The sequence below is a fragment of the Tachypleus tridentatus genome, chromosome 1 (assembly GCF_004210375.1).
Source record: "Tachypleus tridentatus isolate NWPU-2018 chromosome 1, ASM421037v1, whole genome shotgun sequence".
Lineage (NCBI taxonomy): Eukaryota > Metazoa > Arthropoda > Merostomata > Xiphosura > Limulidae > Tachypleus > Tachypleus tridentatus.
The window spans coordinates 70,883,283-70,896,180 of record NC_134825.1 but is presented as its reverse complement, the minus strand read 5'-3'; the positions used below and the strand labels follow the sequence as shown (position 1 = coordinate 70,896,180).

Sequence of the window (12,898 nt, the reverse complement as noted above, 5' to 3'; positions counted from 1 at the left end):
TCTCGGTATAGGTATTTTGTTAAAGAAACTGAAACAAGCGTAAAGTTTAATAGCGTTATTTTGAGTAAACATAATAGTATATCAAAATAATAATAATACAGTGTTAACTAAATACTTTAATCGATTTCGCGTATTTTCTAATTTTAATTTCATTCACAAGTTACAGTAGAATGAATTGTTTTTATAATTTCATAAGATGATTTGCGTTTGAGATGTGAACATCGCTGAATGTCGTAGTTCTACTATTTTTAAGTCAACTAGCTTACTGTTTTGATGATTGCGAGTCTTTGGCAGCACTAACTATCGAATATAAACGAACACTGTTAGGAAAAATAAACATTTCTTCTCTTCAGATCTTCAGAAATATAAGGTTATTTATCTTGCATTTTTATAGTTCGAATCGGAGCAAAAACAGCAGCACACCCAAGTGTCAAACTTGATTCAAAACGGAAGTCTATCTGATGATACGAAGGTAGAGATTAGTGCTTCAAAATCTGCAGCTCCACCTCCACCTCCGCCTCCTCCAATTGCATCTCCCGGTTTAGGTGAGTCTAATAATCAAGCCTTTTTACAATATTTTTAACATCGCAAAATTAATTGTACTTGCGCATCATATGAGTTATAACCGACAACGTGACCTTTAGTAAAATTACAGTAAGTAAGTGATTAAAATATGAACCTTCACTGTGTAATAATTAACACCACAGCACAACAAATTTAAATATATTAGTACTTTGGATATTATTAAATAGACAAACAATGAGTTAGAATGGTTATATTATGGATGTTGTTATTATTTTTATTTTATCGGCGAAACTTTCCAGAAAACAAAAATTTAAAATGCGTGTAATAAAACCTAACAAAACTAATTTTAGATTATCAAAAAAAATTCACAAACGCATCCTTGCAAGTAACACCTAAGACGTCAACAATACCAACACACTTTGATGCGTTCTGATCCATGACAGCTCACTACAGAATCAAGTAAAACAGTTAATCTGATTGGGTTGTTTTATCCTTAATTTCCTCTTTTTATTTTTGCTCTGGTGACTGGAGCTTATAGCATTGTTCTTAAACAGTTTATACTTAACTGGATTACTAGGAACTGTTGTTAAGGGCAACAGAAAGAAGTAAATCAAAACACTTAAAGTCAAAGAGCTTTTTTTTTCAGAAATGAATATATTTTCGCAATATTAATCATTCTACCTTCAAATTGAAATTATTTTTTGTCAGGACTGGAGTAAAATAATGTTAGACATTAGGCGTGGTCAAATACATCAATCGAAAGGGTTTGACCTCCTAAATCCAAAACTGCGATTAGATCTCAAATCGATTAAGAGGTGATAGATCTATGAGCTGAAGATTTGTACTTGAAAAACTTGTAGCCATTCTATGAGCCGTTATGTGGCGGCTGTAAAAAAAAGATACCATAGCAATGGCCTTGTCTGTGACCGCTTCATTCGCTGTATATATAATGTAGCATAGCGATTAAGGTGTGGATTCGTACAGAGTACAAGTGGTCATTATTAGAGTTCTCGACTTATTTTTTTGTATATTTTGTTGATCTGCTTGTTTGTAGCAGATTTTGAGCTTAATCACACTTGGAAGACTGCTTATCAGTTGGAATCGAATTGTTTTCATTTCCTTGCTTGACTGAGAAAAAATAAATCATTCAGATATGGTGGTATCATGGTAATTGTGCTTAATTTACGTACTCCATCTCCCCCCCCCCGAAATTTGTCTTATTCGTTTATTCTTAATGCTATAACCCGTAGAAGTCCTCCAAATAAAATTCTGACACTTTATCAAATGAGACGTTACTCAAGCAGTAAAACAAGTCTTGTTTAAGATATGTAACAAAAGTAATCATGTTGATATTAATAGACATCACTGCCTTAGAAAAGGAATGTATATTGCTTTATTACTATTTATTAGAGCTTTAAAAGTAGGTATACCTGCGGGAAATCAAAACGGAAAAATCCGTGTCTTGGTTACAGGTAAAGAGCACTGGAACGTCAAATAGTAACAAAAACCAGGATTTCGCAGATATGCTTTTCCCACTGCTTCTCAGCTGTGCTTATATACACATACACAAACGTAGAAGCAACATAAATTATGTAATTTTCGAGGAGTTCCACTGCTCGCGAATTTTTGCTGCTTCTCCTTATGAACTTGTCCTTGTAAACAACCACAAACACCTGCTAAATACGAGGCCGAGATTAAGTGTATGGTTGTATTAATGTAAAGGTGATAAACTTCTAAGTCCTCAAACCCTCATCAAAATCCCAAGAAGAATCCACAAAGATGGAAACCGCAAAGAAATTGCCACGCGAAGACACTTCTTTTCAATGAAAATAGTGTAATGTGTGAGAAACATTTCGCTAAACACTAACAAGTAATAAATTAAAGGCGGTTCTTTACAACAAAATTTCTACTGTGGTGTTACTTTCAAAATCGTATTTTTATTATTATTTTTTTTTTTAATGGGTGACTACCATGTTAGCATCTGGCTGCATAAGTAAATGGCAGTAGATGTTCGGACCTTCCATCTATCAAACATAATAAATAAATAAATAAATAAATAAATAAATAAAAATTAATGAGGTTACTGCCTCGAAAGAATAATTAGAAGTTATCTCGTTATTTTTTTTTTATGTTCGATAGATGGAAGGTCCCCCAACATTTCAGGTAATAACTACAGTGATTTTTCCTTTAAAAATTAAGCCTTTTGTACTTTGTTGACAAATGGTATAATTAAAAATTAATTATGAAATTTATAACGTTTAAATTTGCGATGAGTATTGGTGTATTGTGTATCGTAATATTAATTTTGTGTGATTTATATGTAGTACTGATTTGCCAATGTACATTTGATAGTCGACATCCATGTCTGTGTACTTCATCACATTCATTAACCATGACCCATTATTATCCTGATGAAAAATAGTGAATTATTTGAAAGCGCTACAGTTTTGGGTTTCTCTTAAAACCCATTACTACTAATAGAATTTGACTCTATTTACTTGTATAATAAGCATTATAAATATACTGTACGTTACAAAAATACCAAACGTTTTTCTCTCTGAGCCTTACAACTATATAATTCACTTAATGCTGTACATAAATTGTCATGCTAACCCTCAAAAACTTTAAATAAAATTGTATTTATCTTTCCAGCTGGACCCCCTCCTCCTCCTCCTCCACTTCTTTCTAAAAGAATTAGCTGTGTTAAACCTTATACACCAGTTAAAAAGAATATTCCTCAATCATCAAATCCTCTGAAGTCCTTCAATTGGTCCAAACTTCATGAGGTAAGTATAACTAGGCCTGATCTTTGTTACATTATGCTAGATTGCTTACAATAAGCATTTATTGTTTGATTTATATGTTCATACTATAAGACTTCATTTTTATGTGAAATAGTTTAGGTTATTCAAAATCCTTATCTCAAAACTTTTTAAATGTTAAACTGTATTCAACAAACTAAAAGTCGTGTGTCCGGTATTTTCCATTCAAGTGGTTTATATATCTTTTTTTATACTTGGAAAAGAACGAAAGTATGTTTGTTTGCATTTCAGTTAGAAAATTTTTAATAACTAACAAATATATTGGTCTTGTAAGAAAATTAGTTATCTAAGATACAGAATTGTAATCAGTTGTATGGAATGCAACGATATTTTTATATTATTTGAAAATAAACGTAGTCATTAAATAATTTTGTTGTAGTGTGAATATTGCAAGGCTACCGATAGGTGGCTACAGGTTCGTCATACCTGTTTTTTGTTTTACTTAAATACTCAATAAAATGCGTCAGATTATAGTTTTTATCGTTTTTGTACTATTATTTAACCATTAATTAATATAACTTGTTTTAATGTTATATAAATTAATTTCAATCATGTAGTGGTACAAAGTTAGTATTCTAAATGTCATGGCAGTTTTATCACTTACGACCACCGCAGCAGTATGTGTGCGAAATTACAACGCTAGAAACTGGTTTCGATACTCGTGATTGGAAGAGCATTGTGTAGCTTTATGCTTAATTCCAAACAGACTTTTACGAAAACTTTTGCTGTTTCGTACACTATAGAAAGAAATGTTTTAAGACGCAAACTAACCAAAACATAATTTATACTACGAAAAATATTTTATACTACACCAGCACTTACGATATATAAACCACTCGAATGGAAGGTATCGGACAAACAACTTTTAGTTTGTTGAATGAAGTTAAACATTTAAACAAGTTTTGAGATAAATATCTTGTTTGCGTTTTTTCTCTCATATTATTCTTTTTTTCTCCATTTGTGGATTCAAAATGAAAAGCGTATAAAAAAATAACGTTTGAAAACTACTTGTATATTTTAAAACATATGCAGTTAACGTAATTTTTATCACAACTTTTAGCCTAATGGTTTCTAATTCCTCTTCAACTTTAAATTGTAGCATTTATTCTTCACATTTATTTATAGCGTTTAGATTACTTTACTTTCTTCAGTGGCCACGAGATCATCACGTGATGTTTCTGTTATTGACACCTTTTTTAAAATTATACTTTTATATATAAACTTCAGGCACTAAAAGAGAGATTTGTGCAAAAACGTTTATAGTATAAGTCGCATAATGAAAGCAGTATACAGTTCAGACTTCTGATTAAAGTGAGATAGGATGTTCATTACAATTTAAAAGGAACCTGTTGATATTACTGTGTTTTATTTGTAACGAAAAATAGGAAAGCTAGTAACGTTTATTAAATCATTTAACATGAAATACATGTGGTTAACTACAATTTTAAAAAAAATTGAACGGGTGTATTGTTTGTTTTTTCTTCGACAGAATAAACTAGAAGGAACGGTATGGATGGAATTGGATGATACAAAACTCTACAAAGATATTGATTTGAATGAAATTGATAAAATGTTTTCTGCTTACCAAAAACAACAGGTAAGATTACTGCTCGCAATTTTATTTATAACAACTAAGGATCAATAAGAGAAGAGGGATGTTTGGCCCAGACCTCCAGCTCGGGGCGCCTCAAATTTAAACGGGTGTCAAGTTGTTTTTATGTGCCTTCTAATCAAACCAAAATGTGGCATGCACACTCTCAAATTAGAACTGCAAATTAAATACTCAAATTACTTTTTACTTTTATTTTGGGCTAATGTTGTCTTATTTTGTTTTTCCGTGTCATCCTATTTTATTATTATAACCAGGGGCTCTGTGAACCTCTGAAAGAGCCTGACGATATCATACACAAGTCAGGCCTTGTCCCCTGTATTATGAGATGATGACTGTACAACTACAGTGTTTTGGTTCTAAATATAGCTTCAGTACAACTTTAAACGCATTAATTAAGTTGTTAGTCTTTAGATTAAATGATTGATTCACAGTATTTCCTGTTTTCGTAGTGTAATGATAGTGTCGAAGACCTAATTGCAGTGACATCACGAACCACACCTCGATCGAGGGAATTCTCTGTGATCGATGGCCGGAGAGCCCAAAATTGTACGATACTCCTGTCTAAGTTAAGACTCTCCAATGAAGATATCTGTAAAATGATTTTAGATATGGACCACGAAGACCAATTACCTAAAGATATGTTAGAACAGGTAAAACTCGCAGATGTACTGTATTACTATTTATTTAAATGTAGTATGGTCTCTGCTACATACTTGTTCAATCTTTTTAACTGTATGTAGAATGAAAACCGCGTAATTAGTATAAATATAATGCATATCTTATGAAACCATTTTATAATTTTGTTATAAAATGTGCTTACCGAGTTTATGATGGAAATAATGAGGTACTGCTTCAATTGTCAGACTGCAATAGTTAAAAGTTTTGTATAAGGATTATAATTTCTTCTAAAAATTAATGGGTGTCTCTTAAAATTTGAAAAGAATTTTTTGATAGATACGCTGTAGCTTAAAAAAATAAAGTAAGGTCTTTAAATAGGTATCTATTAATAAAAACCAGTGTTTGGGATAAATGGTAATAGTATAAATGAATATTTCTGATGATAATCAAAAACAGTCTGCAGTTGAGTTTATATATTTAAAACAAGTTATGAGAAATTAATATATCATGAACAATCTGTCAGTTATTCTTGATTCATTGCAGCTCCTCAAGTTCACACCTAATCCAGAAGAAAAAGCTTTATTAGAAGAACACAGATCAGAAATAGAAAGCATGGCTAGGGCAGATCGATTTTTATATGAAATAAGTAGGTAAGTATTATTTATAGATATACATTTTTACTATTTCATGGCAGGCAAGAGTTTGAGGTTATTTTACTTTGCACTGGAATTTCTCAGTTGTGTTTTTACAGGTTTAATTTTGGAGGTTGGGTTTGAAATTTTAAATACGTTTGTTGACGTTGGATAACAAAGCCCCCTGATAGGTCAATTGAATATTGCGCTCTCAACAAGTTTCTAAACAATAAAATTATCATTCACAAAATACAATGTTAACAGAGGATAACTGAATTACTTCCTTCTGTGTAATAAGACTTTGAAAATATGTAATTTTATCTTACAATAGTGATTTTTTTTTTTTTAGTTGGAGAACATTTTACCCATTAAAAAGGTAAACTGCACTCGACCAAAATACCAAATGGAATTTTAAACTTGATTAATTTGAGTAACGTTTTGACAACACAAGTAAAGACCGAAAACGAAGGTGACTACAAACTCCCAACACCCATTGAAAAATAAGTATAACATAGATGCTTATGTTACGTCTTCAGATTTAGATAATAATAATAATATTTGTGGATATACAAGTTAAGAGGAGATAGCAACCTGACTGTATTATGTGATTGTCATTTCTGAATGTCATGCTAAAATAGATACAATGTACATAATTTACGTAATTTGAATTATTAAACTTAAAAAGCACCTATATGCGTAAATGGGCAATAAATAGAAAGCGCCCCACTGTCAAAAGTTTTTTTTTCCTCCTTTACTCTAATAGCTATTATAACAATCATTTCTGTAATGTATACGTAGACAAAAATGTGTAGCTTGTTCAGTGATCTCGCGACTTGAACCTTGGACATTACAATCCATAGCCAAACACGCTAATTACTAGACTGTGAGCCTGTTTAAAGTACGTACATAATTGCAAGTTTTTATTGACGATTTTAAATCGTAAGATACATTGAAAGCTACTTAAATTTATTTATTTTATGGGGATAAAAAAATTAGTTTTATAACTTAATAGTGTATTTTCACATAGAAAACTGTAAATATTTATAGTTACTCAGTCTATTTTTAAGCTTCGGGTATGAGAAAGTCATGCAGTCTTGGCCTGTTGCATTTAAAAATATTAGCACAAAAATTACGAACATTTCGCAAATCCAAACATTTCTATTTCAAAGGTCTTTTCTCATGAAACACTAGAGATTCGAGTTCATTTATTTCCAGCCGTAAAACATTAAATTGACTCCTCATTGGCTAAAATAGATAGTTAAATTATTTGATTACACTAACAGATAAATAAACACGTAATATTACATCACTATCTTTATGCATGTGCTACCTGAGAATACGGCAGCATGAAATATACATTTGCACGGAAAAACCGTGATTTTATGTGTGGTCTATCCATCCTTGGTAAATAACGTATTTAAATAACTGTCTTTACAAACTATATACAGTCGCATATAGGGCTTTTTATCATAAAGTATGGAGGAAATTTTGTCTTCCCCACCTACTCAAAATTTGCTTTTCATAATCCTGAAATTTTAAATATAACAGCCATGGCCTTCTGAACAAGTGGTAGAACGTGTTGCTCATAAACTGTATCGACTTTTTTCATCTTCTTTTAAAACTTTCCTATAGAAGGCCCTGTTTTACATAATGGAGGTCGAGTGTGATGGAATTTTTACTCGATAAACATTACTTCTCCTGATGTAAACATTTTAAAACGTAATTGTGTATCATCACAACAAAAATAGACTGATAAAGATTACGCAAGTCTTTGATTTTGTTATAACTTTGTTGTTGTACCGTCTGTCAAGAATAAATTGTCTGTATTAAAATATTATATTGTTAATAGAAAAAATTATCCCAAAATATTTTTCTGTTTTAAATTGATAAGTATGCCTGTATTAAGTAGAACGAACATTTGAAATATCCTGAATGTTTATCATGTTACTTGTCTGTTACGGTAACATCTTCACAGGAAGGTTTTTCACAGGAAGGTTTTGTACTCAGATGTAATCCTTGTGTTACACAAACCTATACATTCATTTGTATTTGTTTTTCCTTAGAGTCGTTCATTACGAACAACGAGTCAAAACTTTGCTTTACAAGAAAAAATTTCAAGAAAGAATAAGTGACTGCAAATCAAAAATAGAAGGTACGCCCTCAGTTTACCCTTGTTGCGTTAGTAATGTTGCTTAAAATTAGGTGTTACTTAAAAATCGTGCAAGATAGCTAAACCTATTAGAAGCAAAATGTGACGAATAAACAACATTCCGGTAAGTTTTCATCATTTTATGTTATTGGTAAACTGATTCTATTGGTTTTATCCTATATTATTTATTAATTTCATTTTTTTCATGTTATACCGTTGTTAGTAATTATTTCCATAAGGTGCGTTATACTTTGAGATAATACTTGATTTCATTCGTTTTTTCTGTCATTTTCAGTTAATTATGTTTTTATGTTGTATTATAAGTATATTAATGTTTTATCTCATGACTGGCTCATAAACGTTATAATTAACTTCATTACTTTGTTTTGTGTTATGTGATTGGTTAGAACTTCTGTATTTCCATTTGTTCTTGTTTCATTACGTCATCACTCAGCAGACTTTTCAGTGCATTTTAAGTAGGCGCTAAACGAATCTGTTGTGAAATGGAAGTGGCCAGTGGGATAGAATAATGAAATAAGCTCTAAATAAACCTGTCTTGTGATAAAATGTTTGTTCGTTTTGAATTAAGCACAAAGCTACAGAATGGGCTATCTGAGATCTGCCTATTTGGTATCGAAACCCGGTATCTAGCGGTGTGATTCTTCAGGCTTACTGCTGTGCCACTGGTGGGCGTGCTAAGATGAAATCTCAATGAAGTTTCGCTTGCTGTTAACTATATATTTTTCTTCTTAGGCGAGAACCTCATTTAGGGTTAGAGTAAAATCACTCGCAATCGGCTAATCTTGATTATCCTTTACTTGCGAGTTGCTGGAGATCATGGATAGGATTAAACCAAATAAAGCAAATCATAATTAGCTGATACATTAATTTATTTTGTATTTCCTAATCACTAAACGATTCTTGTGGAAGTTCCTTTCACTTATAAGAATAAATTATCGCTGATTAAAATTCCCTTTATGCAACAGTTAAATGCTCAATAAAAAGGTTACTACTGGACTGTTTCCATAGATTAAACGAACCCCAAATACGACCTATAAACAAGCAGTTGAATTTTTAGTGTCTTTTAACTTGATTGTTTGTTGAAATCTTACTTGGAGGGATCTTGGAGATTTAAAAAAAAAAAAAGGAAGCGAAACGATAACTTTCCTCACAACAGGCAGTGTCCTTGTTTAGTTTTCTGTTTGCTAATTTCGAGAGAGTTGTTATTCGTCCAGTGACAACCCCATCATATACAGGATTAAATTAAACTTAAATAAAACGCCACTGAAGTCTTGGCAAACACTGGACAATTTCAGTCACATAGATGTGGAAACATGCACGAATAATTCATTTGGTATTTCGAATTGGAATGTTTTCTCATTCCTTACAGTTTTAGTTTCACGTCACTATTTATATTACTTCATTTAAAATGAAGCCTCAGTATTGTCCGCCTTTATAGCTGTCTCGGAAGGTTCCAGAGAGGTACAGCGTAGCAAGAGGTTAAAGAAGCTCCTTGAGGTTATCCTAGCATTCGGTAACTACATGAACAAGGGACAGAGAGGAAACGCCATGGGTTTCCGTCTGGTTAGTCTTAACAAGATAGGCGATACAAAATCGGGTATTAACCGTAATATCACACTCCTACACTTCCTTATTGAAACTTTAGAGAAAAAGGTAAGTGTCAAATAATATTTCAAAAGCTGTTCTAGCTTGTGGTGTTAATAAGTTATACAATATAATTATATTATACCTTAACGATAGAAACATAAATACGTCCACAACACCCAATATTTTATACCCGTGTAGATGTCGCTGTATAGTTCTAAATGTTAGGTTATAAAAATATCTCGTGACCTAACTAAAAGCAGAAAATATTAAAAAGAAAAAAAGTGAGACAACTGTATGATAAAATATTTGCCATTACATTAATTGACTCGCAGAAGTGAATAGTAATACATCATTATGTTTTATTTCTATATATTTTAATATGATATTGGTTGGGAAACGGCAAAATTACCTATAACTTTATTTTAAATATCGATTATAGAAAAACACTTAGCATATTTTAAGCATAAGAGTTTTAATGTTGCAGAATGGCTAGCTTTTTCAAACATCTCTGATTTCTATTCGTTTTTTCTAGCATTTCTAAATGCCCTACTATAATAAACTCTGAATAATTTGTCAAATAGAACTGGTGCCTTCGTCTTGTAATTTTTTAAGATTTTATGAACCTTCTTGAAGAGAAACTTTATAAAGGAAATAATTGAAAACTATTAAAAGTGATTGTCATGTAAACTGTCTCAGTAGACTTGTTCAATAATCAAATATACATTGATCTTTAAGTATAAGTATTTCCAAGTTACACAGTTATCATTGGATGTCGCATCTTTTCACAGTTTAAAGATATTTTGAAACTGGAGGAAGACATCCCCCACGTTCGCCAAGCAGCAAAAGTGAAGTAAGTGCTTTTTACTGGATATTCATATGTATTATACTGTATGCGATTTGTCAGATTTCTAATTGTGTGGATAAATTACCCAAATAAATATGTTAATAAATTACTTGTATACCAAATCGACCACTAAAGAAAATACGTATTTGTAAAACATCCACTTTGTTTTATGCGGAATGAAAAGCCGCCTACAAAACCTATTTACACAAGACAGCAACTAAATGCAACTTCAAGAGCACTCATGGCCAGTATTGACTCCGTTACGCGGAATCGATGTCGAGAACTTGTACAACAATAAAAGAACCTATATATATATATATATATTTACGGGTATTGTTAATTTTTATAAGGGCAGATTCATTCTTCCTCTGGAAGAATAACTGAAAGTGCAGAGCCAGGAAAACCTCACCCCGTCCAATAGTGCCTAGATTGTACGATACATCAACGCTTCATCTCTCTTAAGATAAGGTCACAAAAAGTTACTTTGGAAATAACTGGCCACATGAGAAAGGATATCTCTACGACTGATGTTTTGTAGCCTTTGTTCACAAATGAAATGTTTTGTTTATTAGTATTAAATATATGCCTATAAGTGTAAACGTTTTACATCATAAAATAAAGTATTCTTGTCCTCTCTTGGTGGAAACGTATTTACTCGATTAGAAATCAAGTGCTTGAAGTAATTTACATAATCTAATATTAATGTCTCTTAACATTTGCTACCATAAAGGATTAATATCTTAAATGCTTATGATATTTTGTAAATTTCACCTTTCCTAATATCACTGTTCTTTAATTATGATTCTGTTGCTAGATATTTAGTTTTGGTTTCTTTTTTAAAAGTGCAACACATAAGACAAAAGACACGTTACTGGAATATGAGTAATTGTGTAATTATTCTCTATTAAAAACAGCATGACTGAACTATCCAAAGAAATACAAGCTTTGAAGATGGGCCTTCAAGAAATCCAGAAGGTAAAATGTCATAATCAACTAATATATCTGTCTCCAAGTAATTAAGTTACCACACCATAGAACTACTGTCACTTATACATGAGTATATTTATGATTTACAAATAACTTGAGTGATTTCTGTGAAGGTTCTTTGAGTAATCAAAGAATTAATAATTTGGCAACAGTGAAAATTAGTGATTTTCAAAATGCATGTTTATGAAGATTGTAATAAGGCTATTAAATCTATAATTGAAATTTAAGAATGAACCTTTTTTTACGTATACAAAAGCGGTTTCACAGTCTCGTATGTCGACTTGTTGTTTTATTCTACAATGTAAAAGAAAATCACCGTGATTTTACGGGTAAAATTCCACGAGCTGGGATGCAGAACACTTTTTAGTAAAAAAAAATATAACTGTAATTTCACTATAAATTTTATGTTCCATTTGTAAAGATAAATATCATTTCCATTAAAATTATCAGAACAAATTACAAAATCATTGTTATTTAACAAAGCGGTGTTTTGTAACTATCATCTTATACTTAATAACTTGTGTATTAAACATTTTTTACTCTTAAAAAAATTTCAAAATGTACAAAACCCATCGTTGTTCATGTTCAATAAAACTTGACAATTAGAGCAATCTGGGTATTTTTGCATTCATATCTGTTAATGCATAGTAATGAATAAATTATATAGTTTGCAAGTTGTCATTTAGTTTGGGTTGAGAAAATATTTTACATAGAAGAGCCGTTTTTGCATATATATTTTTCTACAAGTGGGTTTTCTCGACATCACTGATTGTCATTTAGTGTTTAATGAACGGTTTCAAAAACTACTACACGTTCATTATTATTTTACCCAGTCATGTTCATCTAAATAATCAATGTTCTAACACATTTGTTCTGTATATTGACATTAATTTAAAATTTTTTTTACTAAAATAACTAATAACAATTTTTGAATACATATGGAATGTTTCAAAAGAATACTGACATTAAAATTACTGTCACATAATTGACAGGAAATGCATTTTCATTAGATTATTTTAGCAAAATTTAAAATTTTAGAAACTCAGATTCTTGGTTCCTTCTCTAAATAATGCTGTTGATAAAATAATACGCACTTAGCTC

The 12,898-nt window shown here is 31.1% G+C and overlaps 1 protein-coding gene across 14 annotated transcripts in view; it reads left to right on the top strand.

Moving 5' to 3' along the window:
* The window catches only part of LOC143251844 (disheveled-associated activator of morphogenesis 1-like), an 85,529-nt gene that overhangs the window by 60,828 nt on the left and 11,803 nt on the right, over positions 1 to 12,898 (top strand). For all 14 annotated transcript variants that reach the window (XM_076503209.1, XM_076503116.1, XM_076503218.1 and 11 more), the window contains 9 exons: positions 395 to 545; positions 3,178 to 3,311; positions 4,837 to 4,944; positions 5,409 to 5,609; positions 6,121 to 6,227; positions 8,273 to 8,361; positions 9,818 to 10,032; positions 10,755 to 10,816; positions 11,725 to 11,785. In XM_076503209.1, the coding sequence (XP_076359324.1) occupies positions 395 to 545; positions 3,178 to 3,311; positions 4,837 to 4,944; positions 5,409 to 5,609; positions 6,121 to 6,227; positions 8,273 to 8,361; positions 9,818 to 10,032; positions 10,755 to 10,816; positions 11,725 to 11,785 (1,128 nt within the window). The remainder of the gene's footprint in view (positions 1 to 394; positions 546 to 3,177; positions 3,312 to 4,836; positions 4,945 to 5,408; positions 5,610 to 6,120; positions 6,228 to 8,272; positions 8,362 to 9,817; positions 10,033 to 10,754; positions 10,817 to 11,724; positions 11,786 to 12,898) is intronic.